At 43.8% G+C, this 14001-nt stretch overlaps 1 protein-coding gene across 2 annotated transcripts in view; it reads right to left on the bottom strand.

Moving 5' to 3' along the window:
* Positions 1–4588: 4588 nt before the first annotated feature.
* LOC129831803 (ephrin type-A receptor 4) overlaps positions 4589–14001 on the bottom strand; it is a 189493-nt gene continuing 180080 nt past the window's right edge. For both annotated transcript variants that reach the window (XM_055895267.1, XM_055895266.1), the window contains exons 16-18: positions 11447–11605; positions 10174–11265; positions 4589–6194 (exon numbers count right to left, since the gene is read on the bottom strand). In XM_055895267.1, the coding sequence (XP_055751242.1) occupies positions 11151–11265; positions 11447–11605 (274 nt within the window). In that variant the 3' untranslated portion in view covers positions 4589–6194; positions 10174–11150. The remainder of the gene's footprint in view (positions 6195–10173; positions 11266–11446; positions 11606–14001) is intronic.

Consider the following 14001-nt stretch of genomic DNA (forward strand, 5'->3'; position numbering starts at 1 on the left):
TATTTCTGCACTGTGATAACAAGGTTCCGTTCAAACTAATTGAGCCTCAGGAGATAGTTCAGGGGAATTGGAGGAGAGGAAGGAGTGGAGGAGAGGCGGGAGTGACTTGATTAACCTGTGGTTGGCCTGCAGGGATCTCATCCAAATCCACCCTGAACCTACAAATATGCACACACACAAACACACACAATCCCCAAATCATTCAAAATCACCCCACCCCCTATGTTATCCTAATTCTCCCTCCAGCTCTCAGACAGATGTGGACCATGACATGTTTAAAAACTGACATGTTTTACGAGGTGATGAACACAGAATACGTAAACACAAGTTTTGTTGCATCTCCCATTCCCCTCCCCGACCCTCTACTCCTGACCCACTACTCCTCCGATCCCTCCCTTCACCCCTCCCTTCCAGCTGACAGAAGTTGGCTGCAGGCCTGTCAGTCCCCAATTAAAGGAGTTGAAAGTGAGTGTCATAATAAAAGAATGCAGCAAGATTAGAGGAGTTTTCAGGAGGAGAGGAGGAGGGGAGGGGAGGGATGAGAGGAAGGAAAGGAGGAGGGGAGGGGAGGGAAGAGAGGGAGGAAAGGAGGAGGGGAGGGGAGGAGGAGGAGGGGAGGGAGGGAGGGAGGGAGGGAGGGAGGGAGGGAGGGAGGGAGGGAGCTCCCATTTAGAGGGGACATATTCAGAAGTTATTGGAAGAAAAAATACATAGAAAGAAGATTTTTAATAGTTTAGATTTCTTACATATCAGTTTTTGTTGTTGTTGTTTTTTTCATGGGTCTCTGTCTCTAATGGAGAACGGGAGCTTCATGCTCGTGAAATATCTCATCCTTCCATCTTCGCTGGGTTTATTTTGCTGAAGTTCCAGTTTCAGTAGCTTTGTCATTCCGTTTCAGAGTTCTATTTTTCCTTGCTTGTTAAGTTCCTAGGTCCTCCATCGTCTTCCGTTCATTTTCCAATATGACTGTGGAGAGTCCTGGAAAACTGCCTCTGGACCGGGTTGCTGCTAGAGCAGGAGGAACTCCCATAAGTGCTTTTTCATGTTGTTGGGTCTAAGTCTGCGATAGTTACTGTCTCCTGTGTCTGTCAAACGAATGCAACACAAAGACAAACGTTAAACTCCAAACTAAATACTTTGAGAGAAACCTCAATCTAAATTAACACACGCTCTGTCTTTCTGTCACGTTTGATTGGTTGGTGTTTTGTTTCTGTTTTTCAACAATACTGTTCTCTGTTGTCCATCAGAGGTAAAGGCTTGGCGAGTCTCCACAAGGTCAGCAGCACTGTCTTGCAAGCCGCTCGATCAATAAACTCTGATGTCTGGAAGAGAGGGTTTCTACTCAGCACTTTTCCCACCAGGCCTTTCAAATCTAACAGGGTTAGGCTCTGCTTAGCTTCGATATTTCACCCTTCTTCATAATAGCACTATTTCACCCTTCTTCATAATATAACTATTTCACCCTCCTTCATAATAGCACTATTTCACCCTTCTTCATAATAGCACTATTTCACCCTTCTTCATAATAGCACTATTTCACCCTCCTTCATAATATCACTATTTCACCCTTCTTCATAATAGCACTATTTCACCCTTCTTCATAATAGCACTATTTCACCCTTCTTCATAATATCACTATTTCACCCTCCTTCATAATAGCTGTAACGGCTTTCCTCCTCCTCTTCATCAGAAGAGGAGGAGCAGGGATCGAACCAAAATGCAGCTGAGTTTGTAGACATGATTTATTAACGAAAAACACGAACTCGACTAATACACTAACAAAACAAATTAACGGTGTAGACAGATCTGAACGACGGACTCACATAACACACGAGAACGCACGAACAGGGAAAAAGACCTACACATAAATGACACTGAACAAACAAACCGAAACCAGTCCCGTGTGGCGCAATGACATACACAAACACAGGAGACAATCACCCACAACGAACACTGTGAAAACACCTACCTAAATATGACTCTTAATTAGAGGAACGCCAAACACCTGCCTCTAATTAAGAGCCATACCAGGCAACCCATAAACCAACATAGAAACAGAAAACATAGAATGCCCACCCAAACTCACGTCCTGACCAACTAACACATATAACAACCTAACAGAAATAGGTCAGGAACGTGACAATAGCACTATTTCACCCTTCTTCATAATAGCACTATTTCACCCTTCTTCATAATAGCACTATTTCACCCTCCTTCATAATATCACTATTTCACCCTTCTTCATAATAGCACTATTTCACCCTTCTTCATAATAGCACTATTTCACCCTTCTTCATAATATCAGTATTTCACCCTTATTCATAATATCACTATTTCACCCTTCTTCATAATAGCACTATTTCACCCTTCTTCATAATATCACTATTTCACTCTTCTTCATAATATCACTATTTCACCCTCCTTCATAATATCACTATTTCACCCTTCTTCATAATATCACTATTTCACACTTATTCATAATAGCAATATTTCACCCTTCTTCATAATAGCACTATTTCACCCTTATTCATAATAGCAATATTTCACCCTTCTTCATAATAGCACGATTTCACCCTTCTTCATAATATCACTATTTCACCATTCTTCATAATAGCACTATTTCACCCTTCTTCATAATAGCACGATTTCACCCTTCGTCATAATAGCACTGTTTAATAGACTGCTTTGTAAAACAGAAAAACACTTCCCTCTCCTGTTGGTCCAAAGATTAGAGTTGAAGCGTTTGTGTTATGGATTATGACATTGTGGGGACTTAAATGAAGGACCTCCTAGACTCTAGAGTCCCTACACAGCAGATGTGGTTAATGGCGATGTCAATGTGAAGAGGTGGTGTACTATTGTGTACTATTGTTCATGCTGGCAAAGTCTGTCTTTCAAATCTTCAAGTTGAGAAACATCACAAAAGGTTCCAATCTAACCCTTGGCTCTGACAGTAAGGGTTTGGAGGGTCAAGCCAGTTTGAGAAGCTAGCACTTCATCTGAAGGTTGGAAAAGCGGGGTTGGTAGGGCTGGGAACATTGAATCTCAAGCCTTCACCCTACTTTCAGTCTGTGTTTGAATGACAACGTAAGTCGGTCCAAGTGATTTCAATATGAGGTTACGTCTGAAACGTGAACTTCAGACCATTTCCACAAACAAAATAGTCAGACATCTGAACAAGATGTTATAGGAAAATGCCAGAAAACTTTTAATTTCTTTTCATGAAAATAAATATGGTATAATACTTCAAATTATGCTACATTGCTCCACGTTAATGCCAGATATATTATAACAATGGTGTAAACATTGGCATGTCTTATTCTGCCATCTGTAGTTTAGCTTCTCCCTAATGAAAGGAATGATGAACACAATCCATCAGACTGTTCTTGGACCTCATTGGGAAGAACTAATGAGGTGAAACCATGGTATTGAGAGGACCATTGGGTTGTGGTTGTCATTTGCTGGTAGCAGTGGTGAGGAGAGAGAGACTGCTTTCCAACTCGTGTCCCAAAACAGTGGTCAATACCTCAGCTTTCAAGATGACTTTGCCATACCCAGCTTATTTTGCAGACTAGAGACCTAGCTTTAGAGACCTAGACCATTAGACTAGAGACCTATTATTTCCAAATGACCGACACCTCTCTTTCTGCCTCTATCTTTTCACTTTGTCTGTGCAGCTCTTTCTCATTTCTGTCTCTCGTTTTATCTCTTTCATCTTCTCCATCTGTCTGTTGCACTGTCAAACCTCTGCTTCTCGTTGTCTCTATTCCTATCTGTCTCAAATCAAAGGTGACTTGTCCAATGCTCTGAACACAACGGGTGGGTGGTGTAGTCTTTACCGTGGAACTCTTGCTAATTAGCTCTTCCCAACGATGCAGAGTTCAAAAAGGATAATAGAAATAGAAATAGTAACAGTATGACTCTGAAGGTTGTCTTTCTGACTTGCTTTTCAAAATGGTCTGGAGTTGAACAATAAAATAGGAATGTTTTCTGGAATTTGCTCTTGTTAAACTTCAATCCAATCATGTGAAATGTTCTGTTGTCTTCTTTCAAAGACCCACCACATGACCCTGCAAGTACACCCACACATGCACACACGTAAACACACACACACACACACACACAGGCCCGCACAAACACAAAAATACACATACTTACACACACACACCACGCGTTTTCCGTTCAAAGCCGATAAGCATCTCCTTCTGCAATCGTTCATCCCTAGCTAACATATGCATGCCTTGTTATAGGCCTTCCTCGGGAAACGTGTAAAACACAATTTGGCAGAGAATACAGTACTTCAGCTCCCATTCAAAAAATGGCCTCAGTTCTCCCTCTCCCCATCAAAGCCTCGGACAATAAGTGTTGCCCCTGGAAACGAGCGCAGGAAACAGATGTTGTTCTGATTAAGCACACCGACCACGTTAAAAAGCTCTCCGACGCCTTGTGGCCCGAGACACAACCTGCAGCTCACGGTCAGATTTATCTGTTCTCATGTGCCGCAGAGGGATCTCACTGCCAACTCACTGAGGGGGGGGGGGGGGGGGGGGGGGTGTTTGTTGTTATAATAAGCAGGAAACAAAACCAGTTTGATGGTTTCTACTTTAATAAGAATGCACCACATGGCAACCCTTAATTATAGCTATAATTTTACAAACTAGATATAAAAGACCATAAATAATGACATAAGTTACATGTACCTAAAATCCTTGACAAAATAAATCAAATGACCAAAAATAAAATAAAAATATTACAACAACAAAAACAAGATTAAAAGAATGTTAGATCTACATGGCTGGGTCATATGGTATCAGAAGGCAGACAATGACAAACCTTAATGTGTGTTTTGTTAGGTTGTTTCATCATTAACTAAATGTAAAACTATTATACAGTACATTCTGTTTCCCTTTCCTCACACTTCTTGCATATTTCCACATGACAGGTCGTTGACGGATTAAAACCCAACTTCATCAAAGAGAAGGTCATTGAGCTGGGCTGGTATGGAGGCCGGAGGAATCTGTTGTCTGTCAACCATCACATATGATTGGAAAAACATTCAGATAATAATGATTGTATAATTTGTATATTTTTTAAAGTCCTTTGAATGTAACCTGACTGTCATTTGGTGCATATCTGAAAAATCTAAATGAAACGAGACCAATGATATTTCCTTCTTATCACCCTTTTCTGCATCACCTAGTTGACTACATACATCCCCTGCTCAAAATCCAGAAAGATTTTTCTTCAGCTCGGGGAGTCCACTCTGCTTTCTAATGAGAGAGCCTATGCCACTGACTGTCCATCTGTCCTTCTGTTTTTCTGTCAGGAGGCTATTGTCTATATATTCCACTGGATCCCACTACTAAAGCCATTGCAGTTAAGGGTGTGTTGAAAACATCAAAACTCTTTAAATGCTGTTGCTGAAGAGGATTGACAGAGCAGGAGTAGTGGCACACTTTACATTGTTTTTGTCGACACAAAGCAAGTCATGAAATTCCAAAAACAAATCCGTAAACCACCTCCACTGTAGAATAAAAACAGACAACTATTGATATTACTTTGAAGACATCATAGACACTCATACAGACACACACTCACTCACTCACTCACTCACTCACTCACTCACTCACTCACTCACACACACTCATTCATTCACTCAAAAACACAAACACACACACACACACACACACACACACACACACACACACACACACACACACACACACACACACACACACACACACACACACACACACACACACACACACACACACACACACACACACACACACACACACACACACACACTCAACACACTCAACACACACTACCACATGCTCGCTGTTACCATACACTCACTTTACATGCATCCAAAAACACAAAGGAAAATAAAATTCAAAATTCATAAAACAAGTACATCGTCTGCTGGAGCAGGGTCTAGTTTATATTACATTATTTAAATGTTTTTTAAGCGTTGCTGAATCATTGATATTGTTTTCGTAAGCTGTTGATGGTGGTCATGGATCGCTAGTCTGTTTGTCCGTTCTGAAAAATGGAGCGACGCCGAACAGCGAACGTGCCAGACATGGAGAGATGAATTTCTCATCATGGAGTTGGAGGAGACTCCAAGGAGAAGAGGAGGAATTCTGGTCATGGAGAGAGGGAGGAATCCTGTTGATGAAAGGTGGCGGCAGCTGGAGGGGAGAGAGGGAGAGAGAGAGAGAGGGAGAGGGAGAGGGAGAGGGAGAGGGAGAGGGAGATCACGTCAGTCATGGTTGGTTTTTGAATGTTTTCAGTTTGAATGCCAGTTTCTACCTGGCATAGAACTACTCAAATATCCTTATGATGCCCAACAACACATACCAGTTAAAGCATATAGAAAGTTATAGTCATTCAATGCTTAACAAGAACATCAGCCTTCACCAACCGATACAATGACATCAGTGCATTATTGGTTGGCGAAAACCAACAATAGAAAACATTTCCTTCATCATGGGAAGCGATCCTGAGACATGCCGCTCTGATAGGCTGCAGACCTGGGTTTAAATACTGTTTAAAATCGTTCAGATATCTGAATCATTTGGTTTAGTCTGCCTGGAGTGCCAGATGGGCGGGGGTTGCAGTTTTCCTACTCTTCTATTGGTTCCATTGCACCAGGCAAGCGCAATCAAGCCCAGCAAAAGCATTCAAAATTACTTCAAATACTATTTGAACCCAGGTGTGAGCGGCTGTGGTGTGCTGTCTGCTGACTCAGTCAGTGATTAATCGTCCTCATTCACACGCCAGGCGGTTTAGAGCAGTGACTGATCTGAGAACAGGGCTTATTGATCTACTCTACGGCCTCAGGTGCCGGGCTGCTGGTTTATTAACACACCACTCAAACAGCTCAGCACTCAATGAGCTCACCACTGCAGAGAGTTAGACAGTACTACAGTATGTAAACACTGCAGAGAGAGAGAGAGACAGTACTACAGTTTGTACACACTGTAGAGAGAGAGTTAGACAGTACTACAGGATGTACACACTATAGGGAGAGTTAGACAGTACTACAGGATGTACACACTATAGGGAGAGTTAGACAGTACTACAGGATGTACACACTATAGGGAGAGTTAGACAGTACTACAGGATGTACACACTATAGGGAGAGTTAGACAGTACTACAGGATGTACACACTATAGGGAGAGTTAGACAGTACTACAGGATGTACACACTATAGGGAGAGTTAGACAGTACTACAGTATGTACACACTATAGGGAGAGTTAGACAGTACTACAGTATGTACACACTACAGAGAGAGAGTTAGACAGTACTACAGTATGTACACACTGTAGGGAGAGAGTTAGACAGTACTACAGTATGTACACACTGCAGAGAGAGAGTTAGACAGTACTACAGTATGTACACACTGCAGAGAGAGAGTTAGACAGTACTACAGTATGTACACACTGTAGGGAGAGAGTTAGACAGTACTACAGTATGTACACACTACAGAGAGAGAGTTAGACAGTACTACAGTATGTAAACACTGCAGAGAGAGAGTTAGACAGTATTACAGGATGTACACACTATAGGGAGAGAGTTAGACAGTACTACAGTACGTACACACTGTAGAGAGAGAGTTAGACAGTGTTACAGTATGTACACACTGTAGAGAGAGAGTTAGACAGTATTACAGTATGTACACACTGCAGAGAGAGAGTTAGACAGTACTACAGTATGTACACACTGTAGGGAGAGAGTTAGACAGTACTACAGTATGTACACACTACAGAGAGTTAGACAGTACTACAGTATGTACACACTGTAGAGAGAGAGTTAGACAGTATTACAGGATGTACACACTATAGGGAGAGAGTTAGACAGTACTACAGTATGTACACACTGTAGGGAGAGAGTTAGACAGTACTACAGTATGTACACACTGTAGGGAGAGAGTTACACAGTACTACAGTATGTACACACTGCAGAGAGAGAGTTAGACAGTACTACAGTACGTACACACTGTAGGGAGAGAATTTGACAGTACTACAGTATGTACACACTGCAGAGAAAGAGTTAGACAGTACTACAGTATGTACACACTGCAGAGAGAGAGTTAGACAGTACTGCAGTATGTACACACTGCAGAGAGAGAGTTAGACAGTACTACAGTATGTAAACACTGCAGAGAGAGAGTTAGACAGTACTGCAGTATGTACACACTGCAGAGAGAGAGTTACACAGTACTACAGTATGTACACACTGCAGAGAGAGAGTTACATAGTACTACAGTATGTAAACACTGCAGAGAGAGAGTTAGACAGTATTACAGTATGTACACACTGCAGAGAGAGAGTTACACAGTACTACAGTATGTACACACTGCAGAGAGAGAGTTAGACAGTATTACAGTATGTACACACTGCAGAGAGAGAGTTACACAGTACTACAGTATGTACACACTGCAGAGAGAGAGTTACACAGTATTACAGTATGTACACACTGCAGAGAGAGAGTTAGACAGTATTACAGTATGTACACACTGCAGAGAGTTAGAAAGTGTAATGGCCAACAGTACTGCAGTATATACAGTGCATTCTGAAAGTATTTGACTTTTTCCACATTTACACACAATACCCCATAACAACTTTTTTTTATTTTTTTTTACTAATTACAACAAAATGAAAAACAGAAATATCACATTTACATAAGTATTCAGACCTTTTACTCAGTACTTTGTTGAAGTACTTATGGCAGCGATTACAGCCTCGGGTCTTATTGGGTATGAAGCTACAAGCTTGGCAGTTGTGAGTTCTCCCATTCTTCTCTGCAGATCCTCTCAAACTCTGTCAAGTTGGATGGGGAGCCTCACTACACAGCTATTCTCAGGTCTCTCCAGAGATGTTCGTTCGGGTTCAAGATCGGGCTCTGGGCTCCGGGCTCTCCACTCAAGGACATTCAGAGACTTGTCCCGAAGCCACTCCTGTGTTGTTTTGGCTGTGTGCTTAGTCTCGTTGTCCTGTTGGAAGGTGAACCTTCGCCCAGTTCTGAGGTCCTGAGCGCTCTGTAGCAGGTTTTCCATCAAGGACCTCTCTGTACTTTCCCTCAATCCTGATTAGTCTTCCAGTCCCTGTCTCTGAAAAACATCCCCACAGTATGATGCTGCCACCACCGTGCTTCATCGTAGGGATGGTGCCAGGTTTCCTCCAGACGTGACGCTTGGCATTCAGGCAAAATAGTTCAATCTTGGTTTCATCAGACCAGAGGATCTTGTTTCTCACGGTCTGAGAGTCCTTTAAGTGCCTTTTGGCAAACTCCAAGCAGGCTTTTATGGGGATCTCTTGGTCACCTCCCTAACCAATACTGCAGAAATGTTTTGGTACCCTTCCCCCAGATCTGTGCCTAGACACAATCTTGTCTCGGAGCTCTACCGACAATCCCTTCGACCTCATAGCTTGGTTTCTGCTCTGATATGCACTATCAACTGTGGGACCTTATATAGACGGGTGTGTGCCTTTCCAAATCATGTCCAATCAATTACATTTACCACAGGTGGGCTCCAATCAAGTTGTAGAAACATCTCAAGGATGACCAATGGAAACAGGATGCACTTGAGCTCAATTTCATGTCTCATAGCAAAGGGCCTGAATACTGAATAAGTTATTTCTGTTTTTTATTTTGAATACATTTGTAAACATTTCTAAAAACCTGTTTTTGTTTTGTCATCATGAGGTATTGTGATGTCATTATGGGGTATTGTGTGTAGATTGATGAGGACATTTTTGTATTTATTCTAATTTAGAATAAAGCTGTAACGTAACAAAATGTGGAAAAAGTCAAGGGGTCTGAATACTTTTCAAATGCACTGTACATAATGATCCAGGTCAGACCTGAATAATTTCACATACTATAGTGTTTTATAGTTAAAAAAAAAAAAATGTTTGTTGTGTTAATGCCAACAAAGATATGTCAAATCAATTAATATCAAATGAAATGTTATTTGTCACATGCTTGGGAAACAACAGGTATAGACTAACAGTGAAATGCTTACTTATGTGCCCTTTCAACAATGCAGAGAGATAAAAAGATAAATAATTGTTAAAAAACAACAACACAAGGAATAAATACACAATGAGTAACGATAACCTGACTAAAATAACTAAGGGAAGGGTAGTTTATAGATCCTTACCATTGTGATTGATGATTGAATAATGTCCAGCATGTATTCTCTTGTTTATTTTGATGTCGTTGTCATTGTTGTTTTGTTACATATCCATCTCTCCGCAGTAGTGCACAGTCGTGTCCAAATAAACCCCATACTCCTTTGCTCTCAGTACCACATTCAGGAAACAAATACACAGTAAGATTCCAACTGGTCCAAACAGCTGTCCGTCAAAGAACATAGAGCAATAATCAGACCAAGGGGGGCGGGCTGTAATCCAAAAGGGGTGATGAAATATGTTTGAGGAGGGATGAGATGGTGGTTTGGGAGGACAAGGGGTAGGAATGCACCTCTTTAGATTAAAGACATTCTGAGAAAATGTCCAGAGGGCAACAAAACAGCCCAATCTGGGACAAAACAAGACCAGAACAGAGCAAAAACACAGAACCCCCTTCCCCTCCCTCCTCCATCCCTCCCTCAACCTCTCAGATTCAGAACATGAGTGTTTATCTCGAGGTTGGAATCGTTCATTTTGTCTGTTGGTATTCGAAGGGATGCAGCTGAGAAAGACAATCGAGGGTATGTCAGCGAGTCACAGAGAACAAGTCACACACAGAACAGAACACAGCTACGGGACAAAAATCTGCTCTGTGGGTATTCCAGAAAATAACTTTCCAGATATATTACTCTTGCCTAGAGGAGCAATCCCCTCTGAATTCCTTCCAGACCATTGAAGGCACTCCAGTTGGCCTCTCGGAAAAGCTTTCCGTCCATCCCGTTCTCAGCGCCGCTCGGACAGAAAAATATCCCGTTCTCAATAGGGCAAGGTCTAATATCTGATAAAAAGTGCATATTGTTCCCACTTTTCTTCTTCTTCTTCTTTTCTTCTTCTTTTAAATCCAATTTAAAGTGCATGGAAGAGGTAAACAATTTGATTGTTCATTTGTCTTTTGATATTTAATTTGTATTATCCGTTAGAAATTAAGTTGTTTCCTTCTCGTTGATCAGACCGGAACCATTCTGCCTTGCATCTGTTGCATTTGGGAGAGCATTCCCTGGACGCTGGTCAAGATCTTATTCTGGTGTGCAGCTGAGGAGATTCCAATTCGGCCCATGTCCCTGTTTAACAAGAGGGGGAAAGAAAACATTAGGAACCAAGACAAACTATGACAGCTTCCTGATTCATATGACAGATTTAACATCCTCTCTAGGTGTCAACCCAGCCTAATATAAATCAGTAAAAAAGTCAGACAGGTCTCTCCTGGATGCATAAATGCTGAGTAAACCAAGCTTAACTCACTCCTGTGTCATATGAACCACAGCCTCTGGGCTGGTGTATCCTGCTGCGGTGAAGTTGTCGCTGTATCTCTCCATGCCGATGGCCTGCAGCCAGTCCTCCACAGAGCCCAGGGCCGAGGCCACCTCCGGGCTGACCGGCTCCAGGAGGGTGGTGCTGGGCCTGGGGACGGAGAGGGGTGGAGGGGGAGAGGGTCAGTCTACATCCAGACAACTTGCACTATATTAAAGCAACGGTACTTACAACTTTCAGTTGTTTAACTAACGCACCTAAATCTTTAGTGAGTTTTCTTTTGACCCACCAAATAAATATTAGTTTTATTTTTTATAAGTACAATCTTTACCCATTGACCGAAATGAATAAGCCTCAACCCACTAACTGTGTGTCGAGCTTCCTAAGCCAACATTTTGAGAAACTGTTGTTATACAACTTGGCAGTGAGAAACTGATGGATTAGAATGGCACTGCTCTTGTTTCTTATATCACCTGTCACTCAGACATAACTACAACACTAGAACAACCAATTAAATCAGGACCAGAGGAGGAGAGAGAAACACGGTGCCCTCTGGCCTTATGGTTAGTGAGGTTTTTCATCATCTGACGTTAGCCTATCACAGGGCCAGGCACATGTGAACTACAGTCAACCCTGAGACTTTGAAAAAGGAACTGTAATTCTTCAGCCTCTCTTCTGTCTTTCTGTCTCTTTCTCTCACACACATCTTTTTTTCTGATGCCATCAGCAGGTTAGACAAACTAAGCGCTAGCATGCGTCCCATCTCTATTTGTCCTCCAAGACAGAAGCCAAGTGAAACACAGTTCCTCCCTTGTGTCACCGACACGGTTAGTTAATCGTTATTTAAAGAGAAAACATTAACAACACACACTGTAGCTTTAACCTCCCACTGCTTCTCCTCTAGCATGCAGATATTCATCATGACTCGGTCCTTCTTTCAGGCACTCACCAACACCTTTTCCATCCCTTCATCCCTCCTTCCTTAGCTTCACAACGATGTCTGCCATCAAATATTTACCCAGGGCCGGTGCGACCGAGGTGAGGGACTGAGCACACTCACTACGGTTCCGCTCCACTGCCGAGGTGAGGGACTGAGCACACTCACTACGGTCCCGCTCCACTGCCGAGATGAGGGACTGAGCACACTCACTACGGTCCCGCTCCACTGCCGAGGTGAGGGACTGAGCACACTCACTACGGTCCCGCTCCACTGCCGAGGTGAGGGACTGAGCACACTCACTACGGTCCCGCTCCACTGCCGAGGTGAGGGACTGAGCACACTCACTACGGTCCCGCTCCACTGCCGAGGTGAGGGACTGAGCACACTCACTACGGTCCCGCTCCACTGCCGAGGTGAGGGACTGAGCACACTCACTACGGTCCCGCTCCACTGCCGAGGTGAGGGACTGAGCACACTCACTACGGTCCCGCTCCACTGCCGAGGTGAGGGACTGAGCACACTCACTACGGTCCCGCTCCACTGCCGAGGTGAGGGACTGAGCACACTCACTACGGTCCCGCTCCACTGCCGAGGTGAGGGACTGAGCACACTCACTACGGTCCCGCTCCACTGCCGAGGTGAGGGACTGAGCACACTCACTACGGTCCCGCTCCACTGCCGAGGTGAGGGACTGAGCACACTCACTACGGTCCCGCTCCACTGCCGAGGTGAGGGACTGAGCACACTCACTACGGTCCCGCTCCACTGCCGAGGTGAGGGACTGAGCACACTCACTACGGTCCCGCTCCACTGCCGAGGTGAGGGACTGAGCACACTCACTACGGTCCCGCTCCACTGCCGAGGTGAGGGACTGAGCACACTCACTACGGTCCCGCTCCACTGCCGAGGTGAGGGACTGAGCACACTCACTACGGTCCCGCTCCACTGCCGAGGTGAGGGACTGAGCACACTCACTACGGTCCCGCTCCACTGCCGAGGTGAGGGACTGAGCACACTCACTACGGTCCCGCTCCACTGCTCCCCTCCTCCATAATTTAACAGGTGTTGGCTGAAAGGCTTGGGCTGCTGGGTTCAATCACCACTTTGGTCTGGCTGGGGGGCTGGGGACTGTTGGGGGGGGGGGGGGTCAGGGTAGGGTGGGGGGGGGCTCTGGGGTAGTACACAAGCCCCTTACTTCGATGCGAAATTCGTTGTGAAATACTGTGGTGCTTTGGGCATCTTTCTCCATCTCTACCACCCTGAGCCATGGATTGAGACGTTACTAGGGCCCCCAAGACCTCACCCTTGTTCCTAACCCCCCCCTGTAAAATCTGTTCACGGGATTCAGTTCCACTAATTATTCCTCTAAGACTCTCTCTCCCATTCTCCCCCTCTTTCACCCTCTCTCTCTCTCTCTCCCTCTATCCCTGGGTTAAAGAAGAACATTTCCTCCCTCCCCGACTAGCTTTGCGTCTGTAAAAATACGCAGTTCCACCTAGGAGTAACGACTCCTACTTAAAGGGGGCTTTTTATAACATACTGCTAGCTACCATTGTAATTCTCAACTCTATTAGAACACATATCTTATTTTACAAGGTGTACCATT

The sequence above is a fragment of the Salvelinus fontinalis genome, chromosome 33, assembly GCF_029448725.1.
Source record: "Salvelinus fontinalis isolate EN_2023a chromosome 33, ASM2944872v1, whole genome shotgun sequence".
Classification (NCBI taxonomy): domain Eukaryota; kingdom Metazoa; phylum Chordata; class Actinopteri; order Salmoniformes; family Salmonidae; genus Salvelinus; species Salvelinus fontinalis.